The sequence below is a fragment of the Poromitra crassiceps genome (assembly GCF_964638095.1).
Source record: "Poromitra crassiceps genome assembly, chromosome: 12".
Taxonomy (NCBI): Eukaryota; Metazoa; Chordata; class Actinopteri; order Beryciformes; family Melamphaidae; genus Poromitra; species Poromitra crassiceps.
Window position 1 is genome coordinate 13,234,373 of NC_139632.1, and position 25,262 is coordinate 13,259,634.

The 25,262-nt window shown below is 45.1% G+C and overlaps 1 protein-coding gene across 2 annotated transcripts in view; it reads right to left on the bottom strand.

Moving 5' to 3' along the window:
• LOC310785887 (guanine nucleotide-binding protein subunit alpha-11) overlaps positions 1-24,460 on the bottom strand; it is a 46,872-nt gene extending 22,412 nt beyond the window's left edge. For both annotated transcript variants that reach the window (XM_083647049.1, XM_083647050.1), the window contains exon 1: positions 23,672-24,460. In XM_083647049.1, the coding sequence (XP_083503175.1) occupies positions 23,672-23,807 (136 nt within the window). In that variant the 5' untranslated portion in view covers positions 23,808-24,460. The remainder of the gene's footprint in view (positions 1-23,671) is intronic.
• Positions 24,461-25,262: the final 802 nt, after the last annotated feature.

The window sequence follows — 25,262 nt, forward strand, 5'->3', positions numbered from 1 at the left end:
GGGGGGGGGGGGGGGGGCTGGTGGAGGGGAGGGGTGGGAGCGGGGAGCAGAAATCCTACACCTCCCACAATGCACTGGGCTCACGAGCCCAGTGCCCAGCCTTCTATTCCACGCCCACCCCTCAGGCATTTGGCTGATATCAAACTCCAGTAGGTGGCGGTAATGCACATATATGTTTGCCAACCGCCATAAAACTCAAAGAAGAAGAAGAAGGCTTCGACATAAGAAAAATGTTAGAAGAAGAAGAAGAATATTATTATTTCTTGGCTCCAAATTGCACCAAATTTAAACCGAAGTATATAAGTCGGGAGATGTCTTCACACAAAAGGTTTCATGCAGTTTAAGGCATTTTCCTAGGAGTTATGAGCATCTGATGTTGTAACTATTTCATGTAAAAATGGGTACATTGCTCAGCGTTGATTTCGTAACTTCAACGCACCTTCTACTAGATGTAAAATTTGACGAGCTTTCCAATGCCGCCAGTCCCGTGTCGGTAGCTGCTTCCGTTCCCACGATATGGTTCTTTGCAAGCAGCTAGGGGAGCTAACATTAGCTAGCCTAGGCTATGCGGTGAAAAAAGATGGCTGCCTTTTGCTTTTCGTCAGGAGCTGTGAAGGGGCATGGAGGACCGCTAGAGGCGGAACCATGGCGGCACACCCCCACAACACTTGTAGTTTACAGCTGCTCGTCTTCCGCAAGTCTGGACTTGACGCTCTGACGCGTTTTACGTCAGAGCGTCAAGAAAATATGTGAGAGATGAGGGAGATCAGCCAGGAGGGTTGAGTGAGGGGAGGTGAAGGCTGCAATATCTAATCCAACTACTGACATTGTAATGACACAAATATGGTTGAAAATCAGGAAAGCCGGCCTTTAAGGCCGCGAACCGCGTCACACGGTTCGCGGTCTTAAAAGGGATACACACACAAATGCTGCATCAGGTATCAATGGGTTAAAAACATCCCTCCGGCACAGCAAAGAGGAAGCTATGACCACCTCAGCAAAATGCTACAGGCCTCCAGCACTCTGACTGACTGTGCAGGAACTGAATGGCTGACTGTTAATGACAGACAGACAGACTAGCTAATTGACTAACTCGCAGCCATGCTGGCTGGGCGTTTGTGCATGGACTGACTGACAGACAGCCTGACTGCGCTTGGATTAGCAGTGCACAGCCGCTATGGATAACTCCAGCATAGGCTACTTAAGAAGCGGGTGTGTGTGTGAGAGAGATATAAAATTCTTTCTTATTCATTTCCCGTGACCCTGTCACGAGATGGACCCCCCCCCCCTTCCCCGCTCCCCTCCCTATCTTCTCTGCTCCTCCCACCCTGGGGATGTGTAGCCTATAGCTGCAATGTGGCCAAGACAAAACCACAACAAAAAGAAAAGCAGGAAATTGTGAATAAGTGGAAAATGGGAATCTTCATTAGAAAAGAATGGGAGTAACAACATATTTTTACAAGATAGTTTTCTGCGACAAAGAATTAGCAGGAATATTTGTTAATAAACAAGATTTGATCATGCAATTATCTTTTGCGACGAGCGGCACAGCACAAGTCTTGGTTTGGCTGTTGAAGGAATGGAAGCAGGTAGTGCAACAACAACAAAAAACTTTAAATCTAAAAAAAAAAAAAAAATCTCGCCATTTCCTCAAAACTTGCTTGGCAGCTGCCTTGACCAGCTGCTGCCAAGCAAGGCCGTTCCTCCAGAAGCATGACAGAGGCATGACATCTCTACTGCTGCATCTACAGCTACGCCCACTCACTTCAGAAACAGGCTGAATGACAATGTCAATGTCATTTTGTTACATGCCTTCCTGTCAACGATAAGACGGGGACTGGAGGGAGGGGGTGGGCGGGCGGGATCGGATCCGTCTGTCTGTCTCCTGTTCTCTCCTCTACTGCAATCAGATGTGTGATCCATGTGTCGACACAGAGTCCTGGATGTAAGAGTACATCCAGGACTATCTATGCTGAGAGAGAGAGAGAGAGAGAGAGAGTACGTCCACGACTATCTATGCTGAGAGAGAGAGAGAGAGAGTACGTCCACGACTATCTACAGTATGCTGAGAGAGAGAGAGAGTACATCCAGGACTATCTATGCTGAGAGAGAGAGAGTACATCCAGGACTATCTATGCTGAGAGAGAGAGAGAGAGAGAGAGAGAGAGTACATCCAGGACTATCTATGCTGAGAGAGAGAGAGAGAGAGAGAGAGAGAGAGAGTACATCCAGGACTATCTATGCTGAGAGAGAGAGAGAGAGAGAGAGAGAGTACATCCAGGACTATCTATGCTGAGAGAGGGGTGAGAGTACATCCAGGACTATCTATGCTGAGAGAGAGAGAGAGAGAGAGAGAGAGAGAGAGAGAGAGAGAGAGAGAGTACATCCAGGACTATCTATGCTGAGAGAGAGAGACACACAGAGAGAGAGAACATCCAGGACTATCTATGCTGAGAGAGAGAGAGACAGAGAGGGGGCGAGCACAAGATCTCTATTCCAGTTTTGAGAACATTCCTTCCATACTTTTCCTTCTAAAGGACTTAAATGTCAATTTAATCATTTTGCCTATTTTGGTTCCCATTCGATCAAAACGCTAGTTGTACTGGAAGAGCAGGATTTCCCATTGGGCGGAAGTTTTGCAGCTTGCAATCTTTCCTCGGATGTAATCTAATTGTGCTCAGTCTCCAACTTCACCTCCTTCCAAATCATTCAACACAATATAACTTCGATATGCAACATACCTCTCTGACAGATCCGGTCATTAGGCCAAGATCATAGACTATTTTCTGAATAAGGTTCAGGTTGAGGCAACATTTCTTTGTGCAAATTCCACAACACATGTTCTTCTCCATAATTGTAATAGCCATTAGCCACTAGGGCTGTCACTTTTCATTCGAATGCAACTTCGAATGTAGGGGAAGGGGTTCGTTTTCGAAATGTAATTTGAATGTTCGAATTTATTTATTTATTTATTTTATTATTATTATTATTATTATTTTTTTTATGAACCAAAATTAACCAACTGCTGCTTGCTGGTAATGTTAATCCGATGTCAGAAAAAGTCTCCAGATTTGTCGCGTTAGTCTCTTCTGAGAAAGATTGTCTCCAGGGTCTGAAAAGTTGTCTCGAGTTGGATGCAGCCAAGTTTGTGAGGCAGTGTTGTGACTGTGAGCGTCCAAGCTAACACGTCGGGCTGATGCCCGGTGGCCTGCAGTGGGTTGCACCAGCTGTGCGTAAGTTGAAACGTAAGCTAGTTTGAACGTAAAGTCTCACTAAGTAAGTAAAATAGCAGTTGGCACGGATTGCAACTTGGCACCGTGGCGCATCGTTGTTTTGCGTCCGCAACGCGCTCTCCGTGATAAATTACACCCTTTGATATTTATGACTCACGCTTTTGTTTCCCACAAGCTGCAGCACTGCATACAAATTAAAATAACCGCAACAATTTAGTGAGGCAGGATGGTGGTATAGCCTACAATACTGATGAAGAGCTCACAGATAAACGTTAACAGTAATATGAACCTAAACGAACGTTACTCAATAACGTTCTCATTTGATTAGTGTTGATGAAATATGAAAGCACTAATTTGCGGTGGGCAACATGTCCTGTTTTCACTCCACTTAAACAACCGTAAATAAACACCGTTTCCACCGTGCTTTTCACTGATTGGTCACAGATACTGTACAAGTCATTGTCTGCGACACTATTTTGGTTAGTATGGATTTTAGGGTCTACTAGTTAAGATGTACCTTACGTCTCCGTGGTGCAACCAAACAAAGACACAACTTTAGTGTCAAACTAACTAGTTTGAACGTAGCAGTTAGTGTGGACTTTACACCCTAACTTAAGACAGAACTTACGTTCAGCTGGTGCAACAGGCTGCTGGACTGAAAGAAGAAAAAAAAAGAAAAAAAGATTTTTTTTTTTTAATTAACCAAAAAACTTCGAATATATTCGAACGAATTTCGGGCAATTAAAGTTCGTTCGAATTTTATTTTGGGAAAAAGTGACAGCCCTATTAGCCACCTCATATTTTAGAAAACAATCGTAATCCTTCCTAACAGTTATAAGTGCCGGCTGCCGGCCAAACAGCCGACTTCACATTAAAGTCCAGCCGGCTACTTTTTGATTGTAATAAAAATCATTTTGATCAACAAATTGCGATTCGCTACGCGTACGTACATTTACAACCACTAGCCTCCGCTTCAAAACAATGCGAGCATGATGATGGAGAAACGTGCCTATCTGTCTGTAATCAGTCCCGGGCCGGCCACACACTCTCTAATGTGTCTGTGGGTGCGTGCGCCCGCCCAGCTGAGACATTGTGTCCTGCTGAGTAGAGAGCGCAGAGTCCAGTGCCTCTGGACCCCGCTAGCTGGCAACTTTTTCCCCACTGGCTGGCTACTCCATATCCTTGTGGAAAGCCCTGTTCCATCATCCTACCCCTTCTCATAGGGTCTCTCAACCCTCTGCCCTAAAACACACATAAATGTGGCGTCGGGTCAGACAGACAATTCCTTCAGTCTCAGCACATCCAGCCCTTATAGGGATATGAGGCGGCTTTAAGGAGGGCTAATACATGTCAGTGATGCTAAGCTAGTCGGCAGGCAGTGTCACGAGAAGGAGTGGGGCAGCCTCTCTTCACAGGGCCTGACTGCCACAGAACTGCCGAAACTCTGGGTGTGTCAACATCACTGTTTGCTCAACCAACAGAGCCGCCAGACAAACAGTGCAGAACTACAAACACCTACCTGCCGTGCCTTGCTAGCACACTGTGAAAGCCAACTCTTTATCCAGCGGGCCACAGTAGCTGGAGATTTCAAACGTGTACCGTACGTCTGAAACAATGGTCCGTATTGTTGATACAGGTATATTGGGGCAAGGTCCTTCCTTCACATGAGTCACGGATGGACCACAGCCTCTAAACTGGGTGCTTACTATACATTAGGGTAGTCACTAGGGCTGGACCAAAATATTAGACTATTCGGAGATTCTTTTGTTGGGTAGATTTTTCTTGTTCCTTTTTTGCTAAATGTGGGCACTTGTTGTTAGACTGGTGCTAGGACCCAGGGATGTCAGCAGCAGTGTGGGGCTGGTCAGAAGGAGTGGACATCCAGGAAATGCTTTGGCGGTCTGAGAGAGAACACCTGAGTGGGGGGCTACAAAGTATGAAATGTGTGACTGTGAGGATAGTAGCTTTGCCCCCAGCCAATTAGGATGTATGCCATCGTTTCTAAGGTCGTTTTCACACCTGCCTTGTTTGGTTGGCGTGAATCTAACTGTAGTTCGTTTTTCCCCCTTGGTGCAGTTCTTTTCGGGAGGCGTGAACACAGCAATTGCACTCAGCTCAGGTGTAGAGCAAAAGCGGACCAAACAACCGGACCAAGACCTTGATGAAGAGGTGGTCTCAGTCCGGTTCCAAACAAATCTGGGAGGGTTGGCAACCCCGTCTGGACGTTTCATTTTTGGCTGGTGTGAAAGTGAATTGAGCCAGCTGAAAAATGAAACAATCTATCATTTGCATCTGGTCCGAACGTGGTCCAAACCAAGGGACTGGACTATCAGGTGTGAAAATGACCTAAATAACTGTCTGTGTTCCCAAAAGAGGTTGAAATTGTCAATGTAGGAGGCGCTGTAGGCAGCGCAGGCTCATGAGAGCCAGGTGTGCAGAGACAGTAGGCTGCTGGAGGAGATGGGGCCAGACACATCATGGCCACAGTGCTCAGTTATGTCTTTTTCAATTCATTTTCAATGAGAGCTGTCCCTTGTCTGGGCAGTACTGATGACGCGATTCGTCGCCATTCCAAAACAGCCCAATGGACAGACATCTATCCCTTAGTATTTCTGTCCATCTATTTTCTGAAGGATCAACATCTGTTTTGAACCAGGTCGTTGTGGCTCACCTGGTGGAACACGTACCATTAAGACTTATAGGCAATGTACACCGGATGCGTTACGGCTGCGTTGCGGATCTGGTAAAACTGCCGGATCGACTCTCACCCATGTTAATTGATGGGTGATACATGTGGTACGGAAAAATTACGCACCTGTTCTATTTTTGTCGGATCCCGCATCCGTCTGACACATTACATGAGTCTGTTCGCAGCCGTACCTTATCTGTTCCGGAGGCCATGTACAGTACATTAGCCGTAAATCCTTCACGCAGACGACCTGGGTTCAAATCCGACCTGTGGTCATTTGCTGCATGTCCTCCCCCTCTCCCTCCCTGCTTTCTTGTCGCTGTCTAGCACTATCCTATCAAATAATGGCAAAAATGGCAAAAAACAAAAAAACAAACACTGAAGTATTACTATCTGTTTTGCACAGTATTTTTTCTCTCCAAGTTATCAGAAAAAGTAATACTACAGCAACACCACTTTTATTTTATCATGTACAAAAATGATTTATTGCAAATTTTGTGCAGCCTTAGAGACCAACAATAGAAGGTATTATGCTAAAACTTAAGTCGTGCCAAAATACAACCCACCATAATTGATTTGAATGGATAACGAAGAAATACTGCCCACTGCCTCTTGGCATGTGACGTCCAATCCCAAACTAATGGTGCTATTCTATCATCAGAGCGCCTGAATAAATAGATTTTGTTTTATTGTGGCAGTAATCTGGAGGCCCCAGAGGGCCTATCCCTCCCCAGCGCTGTCCAAACTCTGAGTGTTTGTTGACACTCTCCATCAGTGAAGTCTGCTGATTAGAACTGGACGACATGCAAATCATGTGGCCGTTACAATTTGCATGGCAGTAAAGAGACTGTGGGGAGAGCGTGCCGGTGGATGTGACTTTCTAGGGCTGACTGCACTCGTCAGAGTCGTAACCGATGCTTAACCTCATGCTGCCGATTCGCCACTCTGATAAACAAATGATGGCGGCTTAACTGGCTCTTAGGATCAACCTGCTGCCATGCCCAACAACATCTAACTTTCACTTTTTTTTTCTGGTGAAACTGGCAAAACTGATTTCTTACCCTTATTCTCCCCTTTAGCTACAGTTACACTTCATTCATTAATATCATCCGATTACGTCAGGATGCATTCAGTGAGCGATCTGGGAGGACGCATATGAAAGTGGGGAGAGGCTCGCACTGTGATCAGAATGACTGGACCCGATTCAGTCACTGTGTGCATACAAGCTTATGTACAGAAACAGAGGGGGAGAGTGGGGAACAAGCAATGCAGACACTCAGGAAACACATGACAGGCATTTTCAAGCCAAGACCGGAGATACGGTGTGCGGCAATGTGATCTGATAAAATCTGATTTTTAGAATCAGATCTGGGGGGGGGGGGGGGGGGGGGGGGGGGTGGTATCACACTGAATGACAATTGTTAATGTAACCATCACCTTTATCTCAAAGGCAGAAATGCAGTCACACCTCCTCTAGATTGGATAAAGGTGCAACGCAAGTCACTGGGTTGAGGAAAAAATGCTAGACCTCCTGAATCTAATTAATTGAGCAGTGTGGTCAGTCACAAGAGGAAGAAAAAAAGTTGAGTTTAGTATCCCATTGATGGCTGTAACATATAGGCCCAGCCAGGACCATCAGATGGGAAGGTTTGACCTGTTCAGATGCGAGGCTGCTGGACATAATCTCTCATTGAGAAGGGCGAAGGGGAAACAAAGCTGTACTTTATTGCTAGTGGGACTCCTGTACATAAATTAAATGCTGTCACAGCGGAGAGACAATCCTCTGTCAATACAGACCAATAAGCATTTAGCTCAAATAATTGGCAGCTTGAGTTGCTCTGTCAAACTAGAGTGCGAGGTCACGCTGTGTGAGCCGAGCCTTTCCAGATTTCAGGGAAATAAGCTCATGTGGGTGATGATTAGCATTAGCAACCTTGGCTGAGAGTCCGTGAGTGATGTTAAAGAGGAGGGATACGGGGGGGGGGGGGCATGTGCCTACAGCAACCCTGCTGTGTATACGAGGATAGTTTGGATTCAAGATTCATTTTAATAGCCATAATAAGTAATCATATTGCAGCGCAGCGATCACATCATTTGGCGAGAGTTCTGGCGAGAGGTTCTGGACTGGTACTGGACACCAGTCTTCTGCCATGGGGAGGGCCCTGAAGAATTGATGTCCTGGGTGGGACATGGGTGGGGTCGCCCATCATTTTCTGAGACTGCTTTGAGACCGTTTACATACCAGGGGGGGAGCCCTATAATGGCCGAAGATGTACTAGTATGCACCCCCTCTTTGTTGGGGGGGAGGAGGGGGGTTTACCTCTCTGTGTGGGTTGCTCTTCTTTGTTGGCCGCATTTTTTTTTTTTTACCCTGGCATGCTAGTCGTTACCTTGGCAGCAGCGAACAGGGATCCAAATAAATATGGCTGACGCAGGGCTGATCTCTGGCTTAGAGCAAGACTTACTCAGAGAAATCATAATGGGCGGAGGTAGGCTCCATGCATGAGACATCCTTGGGTGTTGCCAAAAAAACAAACACTCATTAGCCTAGATACCACTGAGCTGTTTGAGTGCACATTGACAGATCAAGTGTGTGCTCTGCATGTGTATACTACCCTCCTCCTGATTCCCATTTCAATTCAGAGTTCACTGAAATACCCTGAAAAAGGGACAACGTGGTGGCTCGCATAGTTACATCACATAGAACTGGTCTGGCCTCAGGACCCACATTTTTCCTTAGTCATTCATTTGTGACCCAAATTTCAGATTTCTTTTATACCACTCAAATTTATTTCATAAAAAATAGTGCAGTAATATTACAATGCCTTGTGTTAAAAACAAAATAAAAACAAAAAAAGTGCAACAAAAGTGCAATTAGAATTAAAAACCCAATGAAATAATAAAAAGGTAAACTTATCCTGAATTACAGGCATATATTTAAGCAATATATCACGAGAGCAAGTGTGTTGTGGTGAATATATCCCGCTGATAAGCTGTTATCCCACGAGGCCGCAGTGGGATAACAGCTTATCAGCGGGATATATTCCACAACACACGCTGCTCGAGTGCTATATTGCTTTTATAAAACGGTTTCCAAGTATAATAATATAATAATAATAATACTATAAGTCCGACTGGCATGGTATTCTGAGAGTCAGTTGAAACACTACTGTAAGGCGGGACCTCTAGCAAGAAGATAGACGTGCGGGTGATTTGATTGGATCGTTCTGGAGACTGAAGTTGACATTGGCCAATCCTGGCGCTTGCTGAGAGCTTTTTGCAAAGTCCGACACCAGAGCCGTATGCCGACACCAAGTAACGTTACGTCTTATTTAGAAATGCGGGGTTAAGAGTGAGGGCGCGCAAGAGAGGGGTTAAGACATTAGCCCGCGTCTATTCTTGTACAAAACATCATTTTCTGCGAAGTATTAGTAAAGTTATAAGCGAAGATCGATTCACAAGGATCTGAAAGTTGTCTCCGCCATTTTGTTTTTGAGGTAACCAAAGCCTAAGAGAGTTGCGCCATCATGCGTCTGGCTGCAAGCGAGTAGCTTTTTGTTTTGACACTACTGTAAGGCGGGACCTCTAGCAAGAAGATAGACGTGCGGGTGATTTGATTGGATCGTTCTGGAGACTGAAGTTGACATTGGCCAATCCTGGCGCTTGCTGAGAAGCTGAGAGCTTTCTGGAAAGCCCAACACGGAGCTCGAGGCAGCGCTGCCTTTTAGTAAGAGAGTTGCCATGGCAACCAATAACCCATGGCCATGGGTTATTGAACTCGGTTACTGGAATTATACAATGGCTGTGAACCAATCAGATTGCTTGATTTGAGAGAGCCGTTTTATAAAGGCCTATATATTTTTTAAACCAGACATTGCTCAAAAAGGCACCCAGTTTAAGTATAGTCCCTGGTTTCGTTGACTGCAGTAACAAAATGAGTTTAAACATAGACGGGCGATTTACAAAAAAAGAAGGCAGAATCTGAATTCTTCTTCTTTCACTAAAACAAGTTGAGACAATAGCATTTGGGGATATGTGGATTTTTCCCCCCCACGGGCTTCCGCGACCCACTCAAAACGGCCCCGCGACCCACCAGTTGAGAAACCCTGACATAGCACATACTCCTGATGTCACAGGTGTGAATCTCTTCCTCCGTGATTCTCGGCAGATAATCCAGTATCTGATGAAGCAGAAATGCTAAAATGCTAAAATAATCAATATCCTGAAAAAATACGGTGCATTAATAAACAGCCCAACTATCCAAAATATATAAATTTGTCAAATATTATGTGGAATCCGGGCATAAAACAAGGACATTACAGGGTAATAATAAAAACATACAACATGATACTCAAAAAAATCTACACTGCTAATTGCAATTAGGAGGAGATTCCAATTTAAAAGATGAATAAAAACAGAACTCGCCATCTTCGGCTGCTCGGAATCCTCTCTGGACTTCCCTACAGCTGTGCAACAATCTCTGACACGGGACAATTGTTGCCAAGAAACTCATTCTGCAGAAATGGAAGTCCCCCTCTCCACCCTCTTTTCAGTTGTGGTTGGCGGACATGATCTCTGTTGTACGAATGGAGAGACTCAGGTTCTTGAGGACCAACTCACCTGGGAGATTTCAAACTATTTGGGACCCATTTCTGGCCTACCTTGATGAGGTTAGGGGTGACGGGTGATTCGCCCGGCCGGTCTCTCTCCCTTGTGTGGGATCCCACTCATATATATATATGTATATGTATATTTACAAGCACAATGTGTATATATATTTACAAGCTGTATGTAACTGGTGGCACTGTGTTGTGATTTTGGAGTGTATGTGTTTTTTCTTTCTTATCTTTTCCTGTATCTGAGTTTGTTCGTTTTTTAGTTTTTCTGTATTCAAAAACATTTAAATTGCAAAAAGAAAAAGAAAAAACAAAGGCAATAGATATTGTCATAAAGTACAACATACGGTACCTTTTACTGCATACTGCTTTGATAGGTGCCAAATAAAATATGGCAATGTTGTAGTAGTGTAAATTGTGCAATACAGAATGGAATTGGATGCAAAAAGAGAGAGATGGAATGGAACCTCCCATTACTAAACTTGTAACATGGATTACTTAAAGGGGGACTAACCCCCTAGATATGTATTAGAACAGTGATTTGAAAATACCTATGGAAAAAACCAAGAAATGACATATGCTCTTGTCTATACTGGACTCTTTGGCTGTGTTGAAGTCCAGATTTTTTTTCGGAAATCGACGCCATTACAGTTTGCCTATTGCCTCAAAAATAATTTATTTGAGAGGGGCCATATCTGTATAAATATCAACAAGTAGCCAACGCTGGTGGCCTGTTTGGAAAGAGCTTTGCTCAAAATGGTTGAAAGTTATATCAATTTGGTAATTCAGTGGCGAACTAGAAATTTAATTATTTTTCTGCATGTAACTCTATGGCAGTGTGTTAAACTACGTTACGAGAGCAAAGTGGCATGGGCTCGTTACAGCAGCACACCGCACAATACGACAAACCCCCCGTTCTGGGGTAACACAATGCGAGATTTCTCTACGTCATTCCCTCGTCCAAGTTGCCATATAGTCCCTTTTTCATTTTAGTTTGGGGGCTTTTCGTGATTCTTGTTAAAAGTTGTGCAAAAGTTTTTTCCTCTCAGCGCAGTGCAGGCTGCCTGCGCCTCCTCCCTCCTGCCAGACATGCATGCATGCATGGGGCGCTTGTAACCTCACGGAGCAACAAACAAACAGACAGAAATAGCTGGTGTGCGATTTAGAGAATACAGTCTGAGATTGGGTACAGGATTGAGGGAATCCCGCATCTGTTTGCGAAGGTGCGACTGGACAGGACGCTTTTCACAGACAGGCACAGTAGTCGGAGCGAGGCGAGTGTCTCTCAGGGCTACTCAGGGCAGAGCTGCAGATCTCTCCTCCTCCGCGCATTCAGTCTGTCCAAAATCATTACCGATATAATCTCAGTAGGAGGGATGCAGGGAAATGATAGTAGCCGATGTGTTTAGAGAAGCTTTGTCACGTTGTCACGTCGTAGTATAGCGTTATATTTTACATGTGCGCTAAACTGCGACCATATTTGTTTGCGGAAATATCAGACTGCTCTCTCTACTCTCAGAGCACAGAGAGCTCTGCTCTGCTGCGCGCGCCCGCGGAGCTTGGAGCTAGTGCATGAGGTTTACAGTACGACTCTCTCCCGCCTGCCTGGCTGGAGACAGCTGCTTCCAACTCGGACTGATAATATATACATCATCATTCGAGCTTATTCAGGTAAGATATTAATAAAGTAGTGACACATTCAGCGGGAAACTAACTATAATTAAGACATGTGCCAACTTTGACAACGTTTGGTTCAGTATTTTAAGAGCAAACTTCAATAAGAATAGGCTTGGAGTTCTGAGGAGCCGAAAGGGTACAGAGGGGGTAGGGGAGTAATTATCTTGAAATCCCATAGTCTTTGGGGGCACTGTGACGTCAGTGTGCCCCTAATCTCCCATTCATTTGAGAAAAAGAAAAAAAAGCAGTCTTTGACCCTTAGAGGGCGCTTATGCCAGGTATGCTGCTGAAAAATGATACAAATGGTAAAATGGCAACTGTTTGGTGTCAAATGTGGAAATTCTGACCAGAATTCTTCACACATCACCCCCAAAGTCATATATATTGGTTAAAAGCTGAAAAAAAGTGTTTTGGAGGTTAGTTCTCCTTTAACATCAATTTCTGGAAAACATATTTGCCAAAGGGATGATTTTGTGATTATTATGTCTTTAATGTTATGTGTGTGATTCAGCTATTGCTTACACCTACGTGCACACATTTTAAGAAGTGAGTCAACTGTACTTGATTTGCCTATCTCTTGACTCATAAAAATGTGCAATTTGCAAAAGTAAATAACATGTGATTTGTACTGTATGCACTAGTACACGTTTTACAGGTTTCTATCCATATGCCTTGACTTAACCAAATGGTCCATCAGTCAACACGGGACCCACAGAGGGAAAGTGAAAGTCAGTGTTTCCAGTCACCGTTTCCACACTGCTACAATGTGTAACTAGTGTGTTTGTTTCCACACTGCTGTAATGTCAAACGATGGGAGCAAGTGCTGGGAACTGGAACCTAAGTTCACAAGTGACACACATGCATGCACACAACGCAGAGCGCACACTGTTGACACAGCCCAAATATGACTGTTGTGTGTTTCACAAAGGTAACATTAGTTTAAAATTCTATACAACGATTACATTGAGTATAAACGGTTATTGATGTAAAAAAGGTATTAGTGCAAGGGGACAGCGCAGGAAAGACAACTGACAGAATAGACAGTAGGCTAGACACTACTACACTATGCTAGCTATCCCTCCTCTTCCTCAGCCTGCACGCCAGCCCAGAGCTAGCTAACCCTCCTCTTGCTCAGCCTGCACGCCAGCCCAGAGCTAGCTAACCCTCCTCTTCCTCAGCCTGCACGCCAGCCCAGAGCTAGCTAACCCTCTTCCTCAGCCTGCATGCCAGCCCAGAGCTAGCTAACCCTCCTCTTCCTCAGCGTGCACGCCAGCCCAGAGCTAGCTAACCCTCCTCTTCCTCAGCCTGCAAGCCAGCCCAGAGCTAGCTAACCCTCCTCTTCCTCAGCCTGCATGCCAGGCCAGAGCTAGCTAACCCTCCTCTTCCTCAGCGTGCACGCCAGCCCAGAGCTAGCTAACCCTCCTCTTCCTCAGCGTGCACGCCAGCCCAGAGCTAGCTAACCCTCCTCTTCCTCAGCCTGCAAGCCTGCATGCCAGCCCAGAGCTAGCTAACCCTCCTCTTCCTCAGCCTGCATGCCAGCCGAGAGCTAGCTAACCCTCCACTTCCTCAGCGTGCACGCCAGCCCAGAGCTAGCTAACCCTCCTCTTCCTCAGCCTGCAAGCCTGCATGCCAGCCCAGAGCTAGCTAACCCTCCTCTTCCTCAGCCTGCATGCCAGCCCAGAGCTAGCTAACCCTCCTCTTCCTCAGCCTGCATGCCAGCCCAGAGCTAGCTAACCCTCCTCTTCCTCAGCCTGCACGCCAGCCCAGAGCTAGCTAACCCTCCTCTTCCTCAGCCTGCAAGCCTGCATGCCAGCCCAGAGCTAGCTAACCCTCCTCTTCCTCAGCCTGCATGCCAGCCCAGAGCTAGCTAACCCTCCTCTTCCTCAGCGTGCACGCCAGCCCAGAGCTAGCTAACCCTCCTCTTCCTCAGCCTGCATGCCAGCCCAGAGCTAGCTAACCCTCCTCTTCCTCAGCGTGCACACCAGCCCAGAGCTAGCTAACCCTCCTCTTCCTCAGCCTGCACACCAGCCCAGAGCTAGCTAACCACACCACTGAGGAGAGCCAGCCTGTTACTGATCAACAGCCCCAATCATTTCCTCCACTTAAAACATCAGACAAAATGGCAAATGCCCCAACTACCCTGCCATCTGCAAAAGTATAGGCAGCAGCAGATAAGCATTTTTGCACTACAACTTACCTAACTTGGACATCAGTAACCAACAACTCTGACAGTTAGGGAGGAGCCAGGTTTAAAGCTTCATACACAATTTAGGATATAATTAAACAATCAACAAACATTTCAGTCATCAATCAACATTAAAGAGGACATAAAATATTTGATCATAGTTCATTTGCATTTCAACTCAGACAAGACAGGACACTGCTTTCAAGTCTGAATTTTACATAGATTTGTTAGAAAGATGAACATTTCAACTTTGGAAAAGGTGAAATGTTGTTATTTTATGTCCTCTTTAAGGTGAGATATTAATTCCAGCCAAATGACCATACTTACCATCCACTTTGGCAGGCAACTACCCAATACGTGGAGGTCAATTTGTATTCTTGAAGTTGAAATCAATGTGACTGGTGAAAACGTCAAAGCACATCGTGAATTTCGGAATCCAGCAGCTGCTGTGGACCGTGGATGAAAAACTTTCCTGACCTGAATCATATGCAGGCAAAAACGTCATAGGAAGCTACAGTGTGCAGTGTGCACGGAGGTCTATAAAAGGATCAGAGAGGCCCATAATAGATTCCAAATGAAGTAAGACAACCAGACTACACTATAACTCAGACTGGAGCTAGATGGTGCTTAGATCTTTTTTTTAACACAAGCTTAAATAAGGGGACAGCAGACTCCCACCGCCAGCTGAAAAAAATGTGCCTCCTGCAATTTGTAGTTTTACTTTTTCATAAAGAAAATTGGTCGTGAAGGGCGTCCAGGTAGTGCAGCGGTAGATTCCCTGCCTACCAACACGAGAGTCACAGGTTCGAGCCCCCGTGTTGCCTCCGGCTTGCTCGGGCATCCATCCAGGCACAATTGCCCGCGCCTGTGGGTGGGAACTGGAAAGCTGGTGGGGTATGAGTCCTGGTCGCAGCACTAGCGCTTCCTCTGGTCAGTGGGGGTACCTGTTCAGGGGGGAGGGGAACTGGGGGAGAATAGCATGATCCTCCCCCACACGCTATGTCCTGCCAGGGAAACTCCTCGCTGTCAGGTGAAAAAATAAGCGGCAGGCACATGTATCCGGAGGAAGCATGTGTGAGTCTACAGCTCTCCCCAGATCGCCAGAGGGGGTGGAGCAAAGACCTGGACAGCAGGGGGGATTGGCCAAGTGCGATTGGGGAGAAAATGGGAGGGGGGGGGAGGGCAGTCTTCCAAATCAATCTCTTTCAGTGAGTCACCATCCTACCATCTCATCTGTGAGCAGAAAAAGCAGGACAATAATGCTTTCTTCCCCCCGCCAACCACTTTTATATTTCTAATCAACGTCGTTGGCCAACTGAACCAACAGACGCCTTTGTGTATTGCCAGTCCCCAAACACACTAGCCCATCCAAACACACTAGCACAGCCAAACACACTAGCACAGCCAAACACACTAGCACAGCCAAACACACTAGCACATCCAAACACACTAGCACAGCCAAACACACTAGCACAGCCAAACACACTAGCACATCCAAACACACTAGCACATCCAAACACACTAGCACAGCAAAACACACTAGCCCATCCAAACACACTAGCACATCCAAACACACTAGCACATCCAAACACACTAGCACAGCCAAACACACTAGCCCATCCAAACACACTAGCACAGCCAAACACACTAGCCCATCCAAACACACTAGCACATCCAAACACACTAGCACAGCCAAACACACTAGCACATCCAAACACACTAGCACAGCCAAACACACTAGCACATCCAAACACACTAGCACAGCCAAACACACTAGCCCATCCAAACACACTAGCACATCCAAACACACTAGCACAGCCAAACACACTAGCACATCCAAACACACTAGCACAGCCAAACACACTAGCACAGCCAAACACACTAGCACATCCAAACACACTAGCACATCCAAACACACTGTTTCCCCTAGAAAATCTTTCAGGCCTGGAGGGATTTCGACGCTGGCGACCCTAAACTTTTAGCTAACCTGTTTGCATCTATGTTCGCAATGGCATCCCAAGTATCAGCATACAATTATGGGATGCGATGCGAACAGTTGTATTATGGGATGTGCATTTCCCAGGCAACGACACACGTTGACAAGTTTTGGAACAGCGCTGCACGCTGGCACAATGCTCCTAAAAGCAAAATGCTTATGGTTTTGAATGATTTGGCATCTTCTATTACTGTCAACACCAGTAGTTGTAATAATATGCCATAAAGGTTTATTGAAATTTTGGGGAGAGCAGGCCCGCCAGGCCTGTAGAATGGTAGGGGAAACACTGCACTAGCACATCCAAACACACTAGCACATCCAAACACACTAGCTAGAGATGCTCCAATCGATCGGCCAGCGATAGGAAATCAGAGGATTTTCAGCCATGTGAGATTGGAGAAATCTGATATTGCTTAATTTGCACAGATTGCAAAACTGATTGATGATGATGCAAAACATGTGAGCCATTTCTAGGGCGGAGTTGTGGTCAAAATCGTTGCATGCAAACACAGCTAATGTTAAAACATCTCGGCGGTGTCATTACAAAGTTTGTGAGAGAGACAGAGATAGAATCAACACATGCCATCTGTAACGTATGCCAGGATCAAATGCATTGTGGGAGAAGCAACTACTGCAGCAATCCTTGCAGCCGAGCAGGAGGACTTGGGGATAGTGAAGTCGATGAGTGACTTTAAATTGGATCAGCTGGTGTCTGCTGTTGATTGAGCAGAGTTGGACCACAGACAGACTCTGTCCCCATATCATTTCAGACAATTCACGCTGGATTGGTTTGCATGCCAGGTTACACACCTTTTTGTAGTAAAAAAGATGACTAAAGTGAAATCATAGTGTTGCAAACGCATTTCTATCTTCTATCTTTTCTATCTTTCTATCTTGTAGTCGTCCACATATGTATCGATTTGAAGAAACAGTGCAACGTCTCACAGACATGAGAGAGAAAGAGGAATAAACACAGGCTGTGCGATGTGTGGGAGACACATGAGCCGTTTTCACACATGCGCTTTTTACCGCTAAATGACCGGAAAGCGGTCTAATGCCTTCATGTGTGAAAGTTGTTTTCCGGTATAAGCACGGCCCCGTCATCGCAGACATTTCACCAGTTTCTAGCTTGTCAGAAGAGCGGTATGGCTGCTTCATGTGTGGGCGTGCCGATTTCCCCCCTCTCCTCTCTGCTCGCTCTCTGGCCAGAGTCCTTCAGTCCAGCCCGACAGGGACACAGACAGCGAAAATGGCAGCGGCTTGAGTCTTGCAAGCCGCCCAACGCTTGTTGAGAAAGCAAATGCACGAAGCGAAATGTGGAAGTATTTTGCTTACGTTGCTGACAGCGAAGGCAAGCCCCCTGGACACATCAAACGAAGCCAGTCTGTAAAAAGTGCTTCAACGCGACGCAGGTGAACGGATAAACATCGAACCAGCCAGGCTATTTCTCTCCGACAGGGATCCCTACTTCTTCAAAGATTTCAGTTCAAAGACTGGTTAGCGAATGTGAAGGATACAACATACATGCCCTCTTAAGTCAAACGAGTGTGATTTATTGTGTGACAAGCGAACTTATTTCACCATCGGAGTTTGCCGACCCCCAAAATAAGGAGGATTCCCCATCCAAGTGCACACGTCACTCCCCACCCGCTCTGCAGTGCCGCCCCGCCCCCCCAACATACAGCCTATTTGACGACTATATTCACACATGCAAGGGCTCAGGTGTGAAGGGAAATTCCGGGAAATGGCCGATATTGATTTACAGGTAATTTTCCTGTACGCATGTGTGAAAACGGCTATGGTGAGTTGCAATGTTTCATATTATGTTCATGCGAGGGAAATACGCCCTGTGTATTCGATATTGTATCCAAGCGTATGATTTGTTACTGATAATATTTCTTTCATGTTGTATTCAGAGCAGAGAGAGAGAGAGAGATTTTTTTATTTTACCTTTATTTTACCAGGCGAGACAATTAAAGCAGCTACGAGCAACTTTTTCGATTGTTATTAAACAGTATACATTTAATATCAATGCATCACATCTTACCTCTAATAGTCGACGAGACCAAAGCCGTGTGTATCTGAGATTGCTCCCTTAGGTGATTATTAAGTCTATAGTCTGTCTAAACTCGCGCCAACAGGGGGCTCTCTAGAGCGACCGGACCGGGTAACCCGGAAGTGAAACGCGGAAGTGAAACGCGGAAGTGAAACGCAGCTGCCTTTTTACGCCGTTTGCGCTGCCTAGCAACATAACATAAACAATGTGAACGCCACGCATACTCGCGGGAACATCTCTCGTTATATTCTAACAGGTTTTTTGGAAGTTATTTTGTGGTTATGGCCGAAGTGGCTGCTGCAAACCGTTTCATTTCAATTCCTGATCTGCCCTGGCTACAGACACACTAACACTGGCCGATTCACTCGGGGTTCAAGCGAGACTACTCTGCGTTGGTATCGTCGACTATTAGAGGTAAGATGTGATGCATTGATATTAAATTTATACTGTTTAATAACAATCGAAAAAGTTGCTCGTAGCTGCTTTAAGAACAAAATTCTTATTTACAATGTCGGCCTGCCTCATAAGGGGAAAAGGGAGGAGGGCTAAAAGATCAAACATGTTAAAAACAAAGCACATAAAACTACAATTAAATCGTCAATTAAATGAGATGCAACAAAACAACAATAAGATTAAACACAGCAGTAAAAAGCACATAACACAACAGCAAGCATCAACGCAAGGACAGCAACAATAACACAGAGAGGTATAAAAACAGAAAGTGAGCAGACAGAGAGAGAGCGAGAGAGAGAGAGACCATGATGATGCCAGGGCAGGGAGAACAGGTGGTGACATGGAAGTGAGTGAGAAAAGGAGCACATTTATTCATGGGTTAATCCTAGCTGCAACTGATCCATCCTGGTACTGTATGTTATTTTATCAATAAACAAATCTTAAAGGCTAGGCTACATATTAGCTACAGTAGCATGTCTTTCTGCTTTAAAAGATACACAGCGAACATAGACCCCAAACATTTAATAGCCTATGTCCATTAAATAAAGAAATTGAACAATTATTTATATTCAAACATGCTTTTATTCAACATATATTGCACTTGAATACAGAGTGCACAAGGCTCAAACTCAAGAGAATCTGGTAGGCTACATTCAAGCAATTTTAAAGACCTCCTGGCGTGAAGTCAAAATGTTGTTTTTCTTTTTCCTACAGTTGAATGTTGGAGCTTAAAGAGATACTCAACACTTTTTCCACTTTTTCCTGCTAAAAAAAAATGCCGTCAAGGCATTCCTGAGATATCGCGTTAACAAGCTTGAAAATGGCTTTCGAGAGGTCACAGTGACCTTGGCCTTTGACCACGAAAATCGAATCAGTTCATGCTTGAGTGCAAGGCGATGTTTGATGCGAATTTGATGAAATTCCGTCAAGGCATTCATGAGATATCGCGTTAAAAAGCTTGAAAATGGCGTTCGAGAGGTCACAGTGACCTTGACCTTTGTTGACCAAAATCTAATCAGATCATCCTCGAGTCTAAGTTGATGTTTGAGGCAAATTTGATGAAATTCCGTCAAGCCGTTCCTCAGATATCGCGAACATTAACGAACATCGGACGGACGTACGTACATACGGACAACCCGGATCCATAATGCCTCCGGCCTGGCTATCGCCGGTGGAGGCATAAAAAGCTGCTGTTGACCAATTGCAGTGGCAGTTGGGTGACATAATTTGTCGATTGTTTGTTTCATAATTACATTTGTATGATTGAATTTGTGCTCATTCAAAGGTAGTGTGATGAAGGGCTCTGAAGACTTTAAAACAGGTCAGTCATGTGTTTATAATGAAGATTTATTTGTTTCCCTGGCAAAAAAAAGGGCGTAATCAAAACATCGGGATCGGCCAGAATTTCCCAAGCGATGCATTCCTAATATTGGAAGTTTTGGGGGGAGGTTGTCAAGTGATTGGTGAGAGCATGCATCCATTCAACCAGAGGACCCGGGTTCAATCCCCGGTCAAGTGACAGCAAGCCACCGCCCTACTGAAGTGTCCTTGAGCAGGACACTGAATTCCTGCCAGCTACAGCGAGGCTATTCTGTAGCTGACCCTGACCTCTGACCTCCCTGCGGAGGGGGACAAGTAAAAGGACAAATGTCTCCTTTGGGAATCTGTAGAATGTCACACAGAATGGCTCTGCTACAATTCATTAAACATGAAAACTGGCCTGTGGATGGCACAGACTAGTCTCTGGAAACCATTCATTTCCAAATGATGGCCACCTCTCGACTAGACACTGACAAAATGCTTGAAACGGTCTTAATTAAAACCAACTCTGTTTCATAAGAGACAAATGAAGTTTCAAGGCAGGCAACCGGCTGCGAGGCCACAGGCCGGCTGCATCAGAAGCTTTGCCAGCTTTACTTGGCCAAACTCTTGTTTGGCAATCCAGGTAATCAGGATTAAGTCCTATGGTTTTAACTCACTACTAATTGGCTAACGAACAAATCAAATGATCACTCCTATTACGTTAACCAGGTTGGCTACTGACCTAAAACAATAGTATTTGTTTGCAAGAGATTGATGTTAACATTTACCACATAAATCCCAAACAAGAAATGCTACTGGCATGGTAGTCCAGTAACACCATAGCATCTCCCATCTCCTAGCTTTTCCTCTATGAAAGCATTTTTATTGGTGTTGTTTTATGAGTTGTTGCAAAGAAGACCTTAGTCAAACAAGCATCAATGACACGCAACCACAAGACCCATATAAAAGCTGATATCATAGACAAGTCAATCAAGGCAACACGCCTTCCATTGAGATCCCCAGCAAGCCGTGAAAGCAATCTCCTCCCTCTGGTATCCTATGATTGGTTGTCCAACTTGTCTTGTTCATAAGCATGTCATCAACCTCACTCAGAAAGGCTTTCCATCCAAAGGTATCGCAAATTTTAATCGAATCTTCAGAAAGTCGGGAAAAGAAAATGCAAAATACAGACAGTAGTGATTAGTGAATACAATTTCATTCAATTCTAGAAATGAGTCGCCTTAAAGTTAATATCCCAGTCTTCTTCCGTTTACCACGGCGGGTATTGTGCTGCGTATTTACCATGGCATTATTTACCATGTGTAGCCCTATTGTGTGTAGGCTACACAGCATGTCATGTTTTGCAGTGATCAAGGCAAACTGCGTGGTTTTTGAATGGAGAGACAACGGAACATCGCTTAATCTGTTTCCACTGACTGCCCGTATCGCATTTTTCTTTTATCGATACACCCGGCATTTCCACCTCCCTCAAGCGTTTTTTTGCAATATTTGGAGGTTTTTGCGAATTTTGCAGCACAGGTTTTTTATGCGCAAATTGAAATTTCACATAAAAACAGGTGGATGGAAACCCAACTACAGCCACTGTCAAAGTGCCTTTATGTCTGTCCTGAAGCGACAACAGCAAGAGAGCACATCCCAAACTAGGGCTGCACGATTAATCGTATTTTCATCGTCATCGCAATATGAACATGCGCGATGAACACATGGCAAAAGTCGCAAAACGTTACATTACAGGAGCAAATGCTCTTTCATGTCTTTTTATGTCTAGCATCAGACTCTGCACATTAGGGTTGCCAACCCCCATCGACCGCTGAGCCTTCTACATCGGACCACCGTGATTAACTACCAGATTTAATCATATAAAAAAGGCCAACTCCACTCAACGTGATGCTCGGGGGAGGTGCAGGGTTGTTAAACAAGCGCACCCTATCCCCAGTTCAGAGAAGCAGAGCAGAACGGAGGGGAAGCGGACATGAGGAGCAAAAGTCATTTGTGTTGTGAAAATGTTGAGAAAGACGAAACTTCAAGTTTTTTCCTGTTTTCAACCCAATGTGAGTAATGAACAAGTCTTCAAATGTGAATTCAACTCGCCTGTTTCCATGAAGTCGCTTCCATTAGGCTACATACAGGCTGCTGTGTTTCTATCTCTCCTTAACGTAATGTTAGGTTAAAAAGCCAGACGATAACTAACGTTATCCGCCAGTAATTCTGCCTGTTTTCTGCCAGCTAGTTAAATTCAACAGACGTTGTTGGTCAGGATCTGTATCGTTAAGGTTATTTGTTTTGCGCCTTTCAATATTGCTGGTAAAGAATAGATAGCCTATAGTGCTTCAGCCGCCTGGCTGCTGGCTCTGTGCTGTAGTAGTAGCCTATCTGCTGGTGTCTCGTGCAGAGATCAGCTGTCCTGTTGTGAACTTGCAGCAGCACAGCCAAACAGTATTGCAGCGACTTCATAAATCATTCATTAATCCCCCACCGTCAACAATGATGCCATCGTCCAGGTTCACTGTGGAACCATCGCGATGGCTACTTGGTTGACATCACAACCCTACATATTATTCTGCAGTGAAGCTCCAACATTCAACTGTAGGAAAAAGAAAAACAGGCCAGGGGGTCTTTGAAAATGCTTGAATGTAGCCTACCAGAATCTCTTGAGTTTGAGCCTTGTGCGCTACGTATTCAAGTGCAATATATGTTCAATAAAAGCATGTTTGAATATAAATAATTGTTCAATTTCTGTATTTAATGGACATAGGCTACAATGTTTGGGGTCTATGTTAGCTGTGCATATTTTAAAGCAGAAAGACATGCTAATATGTAGCCTACCCTTTAAGTTTATTTATAGCAAGTTTTTTTTTTCATCGTCGCAATATTGAACAGTGTTATCGCACATCGCAGATTTTCCTCATATCGTGCAGCCCTATCCCAAACAGTGTCCCAAGCTCAGATCTAATTACCTTAATTGCTGGTCTTTTCATATGAACATCAGCAACACGGGATGGGCTTTGGAGAAGAGCTATGCACACAAACTAGGCCTACACAGTCAGCATCCATGTCCATTTTATTGAGTTTTTAAATCATTACAAGCTTATCTCACAAACCCTTGTGAAAAGGCCTGTGTGTGTCTGCATTGGGATGCCTCATGCTAGATTAGAACCAACATCTGAACCGCATCTGAAAGTTGTTTTGCATACATAACCTAGCCATGGAAATGTTGTGGCAACCAGGGGAACGTTATGTAATAGCACAGTCAGTGTGGTGCATGCAACAAATCTACAATACATTCAAATCAATACCTGTGTGTGTGTGTGTGTGTGTGTGTGTGTGTGTGTGTGTGTGTGTGTGTGTGTGTGTGTGTGAGTGAGTGAGTGAGTGAGTGAGTGAGTGAGTGAGAGAGAGAGAGAGAGAGAGAGAGAGAGATTGAGATTCTGATTCATGCATACCCAGTAGAAGAAGCTTCAGCTCCCTTCTGGCATCTCTCTTGTCTCGCCGAAGTTGCTTGTCGATTTCAGCGTTGATTCGTTTGGACTCCTTCGCCTCCTCGCTCAGACAACAAGCCATCATGGATTCTAAAGTCATAACCGCAGGAGCTGAGCCCGTCTTACATGGGGCGCTTTGTACACCTCACTCAAAGTATCAAATAAATACAAGTTCCCTCTGAGTGACAGCCCAGTGTTGACAGATATGAGGGGGAGGGGGGGGTCCAGATACTGTAAATTGAGTCTGGCTCGCCTTGGTGCAAAATTCGGCCGTGTTGATGGCAAAGCTGCTGTCAAATATTTCACAGCTTAGTCAAAGTCTTGTGTAAATCCTCGGGCTACAGTGACTGACAGCTAATCGCAGTAAAGCAGCAATGCAACAAATCGGCAAATGCATCTATCATCCCAATAGATTGCCCGACGGTACAAAGCAACTTCCCTGGTGCACTGTCAAAATATATTAAATTAGTTTGGACAACTCGCTCAAATAATCTAACTAGCATGCAAGCTAAATGCTGCTAACGTTAACGTTATGCTAGCGTCACAAGTACATGCATGTATAAACGGGGATAACCTTTTTCAAAGTATTTTTCCCCATCAGGTGGTTAGCCTCTCAGTCTGGCACTCTTACAACACATTTAAAAAATAAATGTTTCGTTTTGCAACCTACCAAGTTGGGTCCCAGAGACAGTGGGACACACTTGGCTGCCACTGCCACATTTGTACGATCCCACCGCTGACTGCCCAGTCGAGAACAAGCCTAGCCGCCCCAAAACCAACAGCACACGCCCGCGCAGTGACAAAGAGAGCTCCCGTCAAACTGTCCATCTGCTGGCTAAACCAACAACAAACCGACAGGCGAGATCACTGTCACAAACACCCGATGAAGGTTAAAGAAAAACTACAGTCCGCATTAATTACCCGCCTTATAATTACGTTCAGCGTAGCTATCCTGTTGAAATCTACTTGCACCCAGTGACCAAGCTAGCTAGCTCGCTAAATGGGAAGCTAGCTACGTTAGCTCACCTAGCCATCACTGCTGTTGCAGCCAAATGGCTAAGCAGAAAGCTCAGTCTGGCAAAAGACCTCCATTGTGTTAGTGTTCTCCAAAAGACGTCGCTAGGATCAAATGTTGAAAGATGCGCAAATGTCTCACTGACAGTCAAATGGGCCCTTGTAGTCCTTGCATTTCAACGCCCCTATTTTTTCCTGGTACTGGTACTGATCGCTCGTCACCCACTCAGTGGCGCTACTGCTCTCTGACGTCGCTTGGCATAGAGGTGATTGACAGAGGCAAAACAAATGGAAACGGAGCTCGGATGCGTCTTGGGCGGGTACCTGCGGTCTGGTTTGTAAAGTTTGCTTGAGAAGTCTTCCTTCTGGAGGCGTGTCAACTAAAGAAACAGACATTTAACTGGACGGGCAACGCCCATCCCCTGTCAAATACCCTCATCAGCAACGTCTAGCTATCCTATCGCCCCATGCCCAGAATGCCCACCCACCCCAAGTCATCAGCTATCTTTTATCAATTGGCCGCTGAGCAGATGCTGAGTGA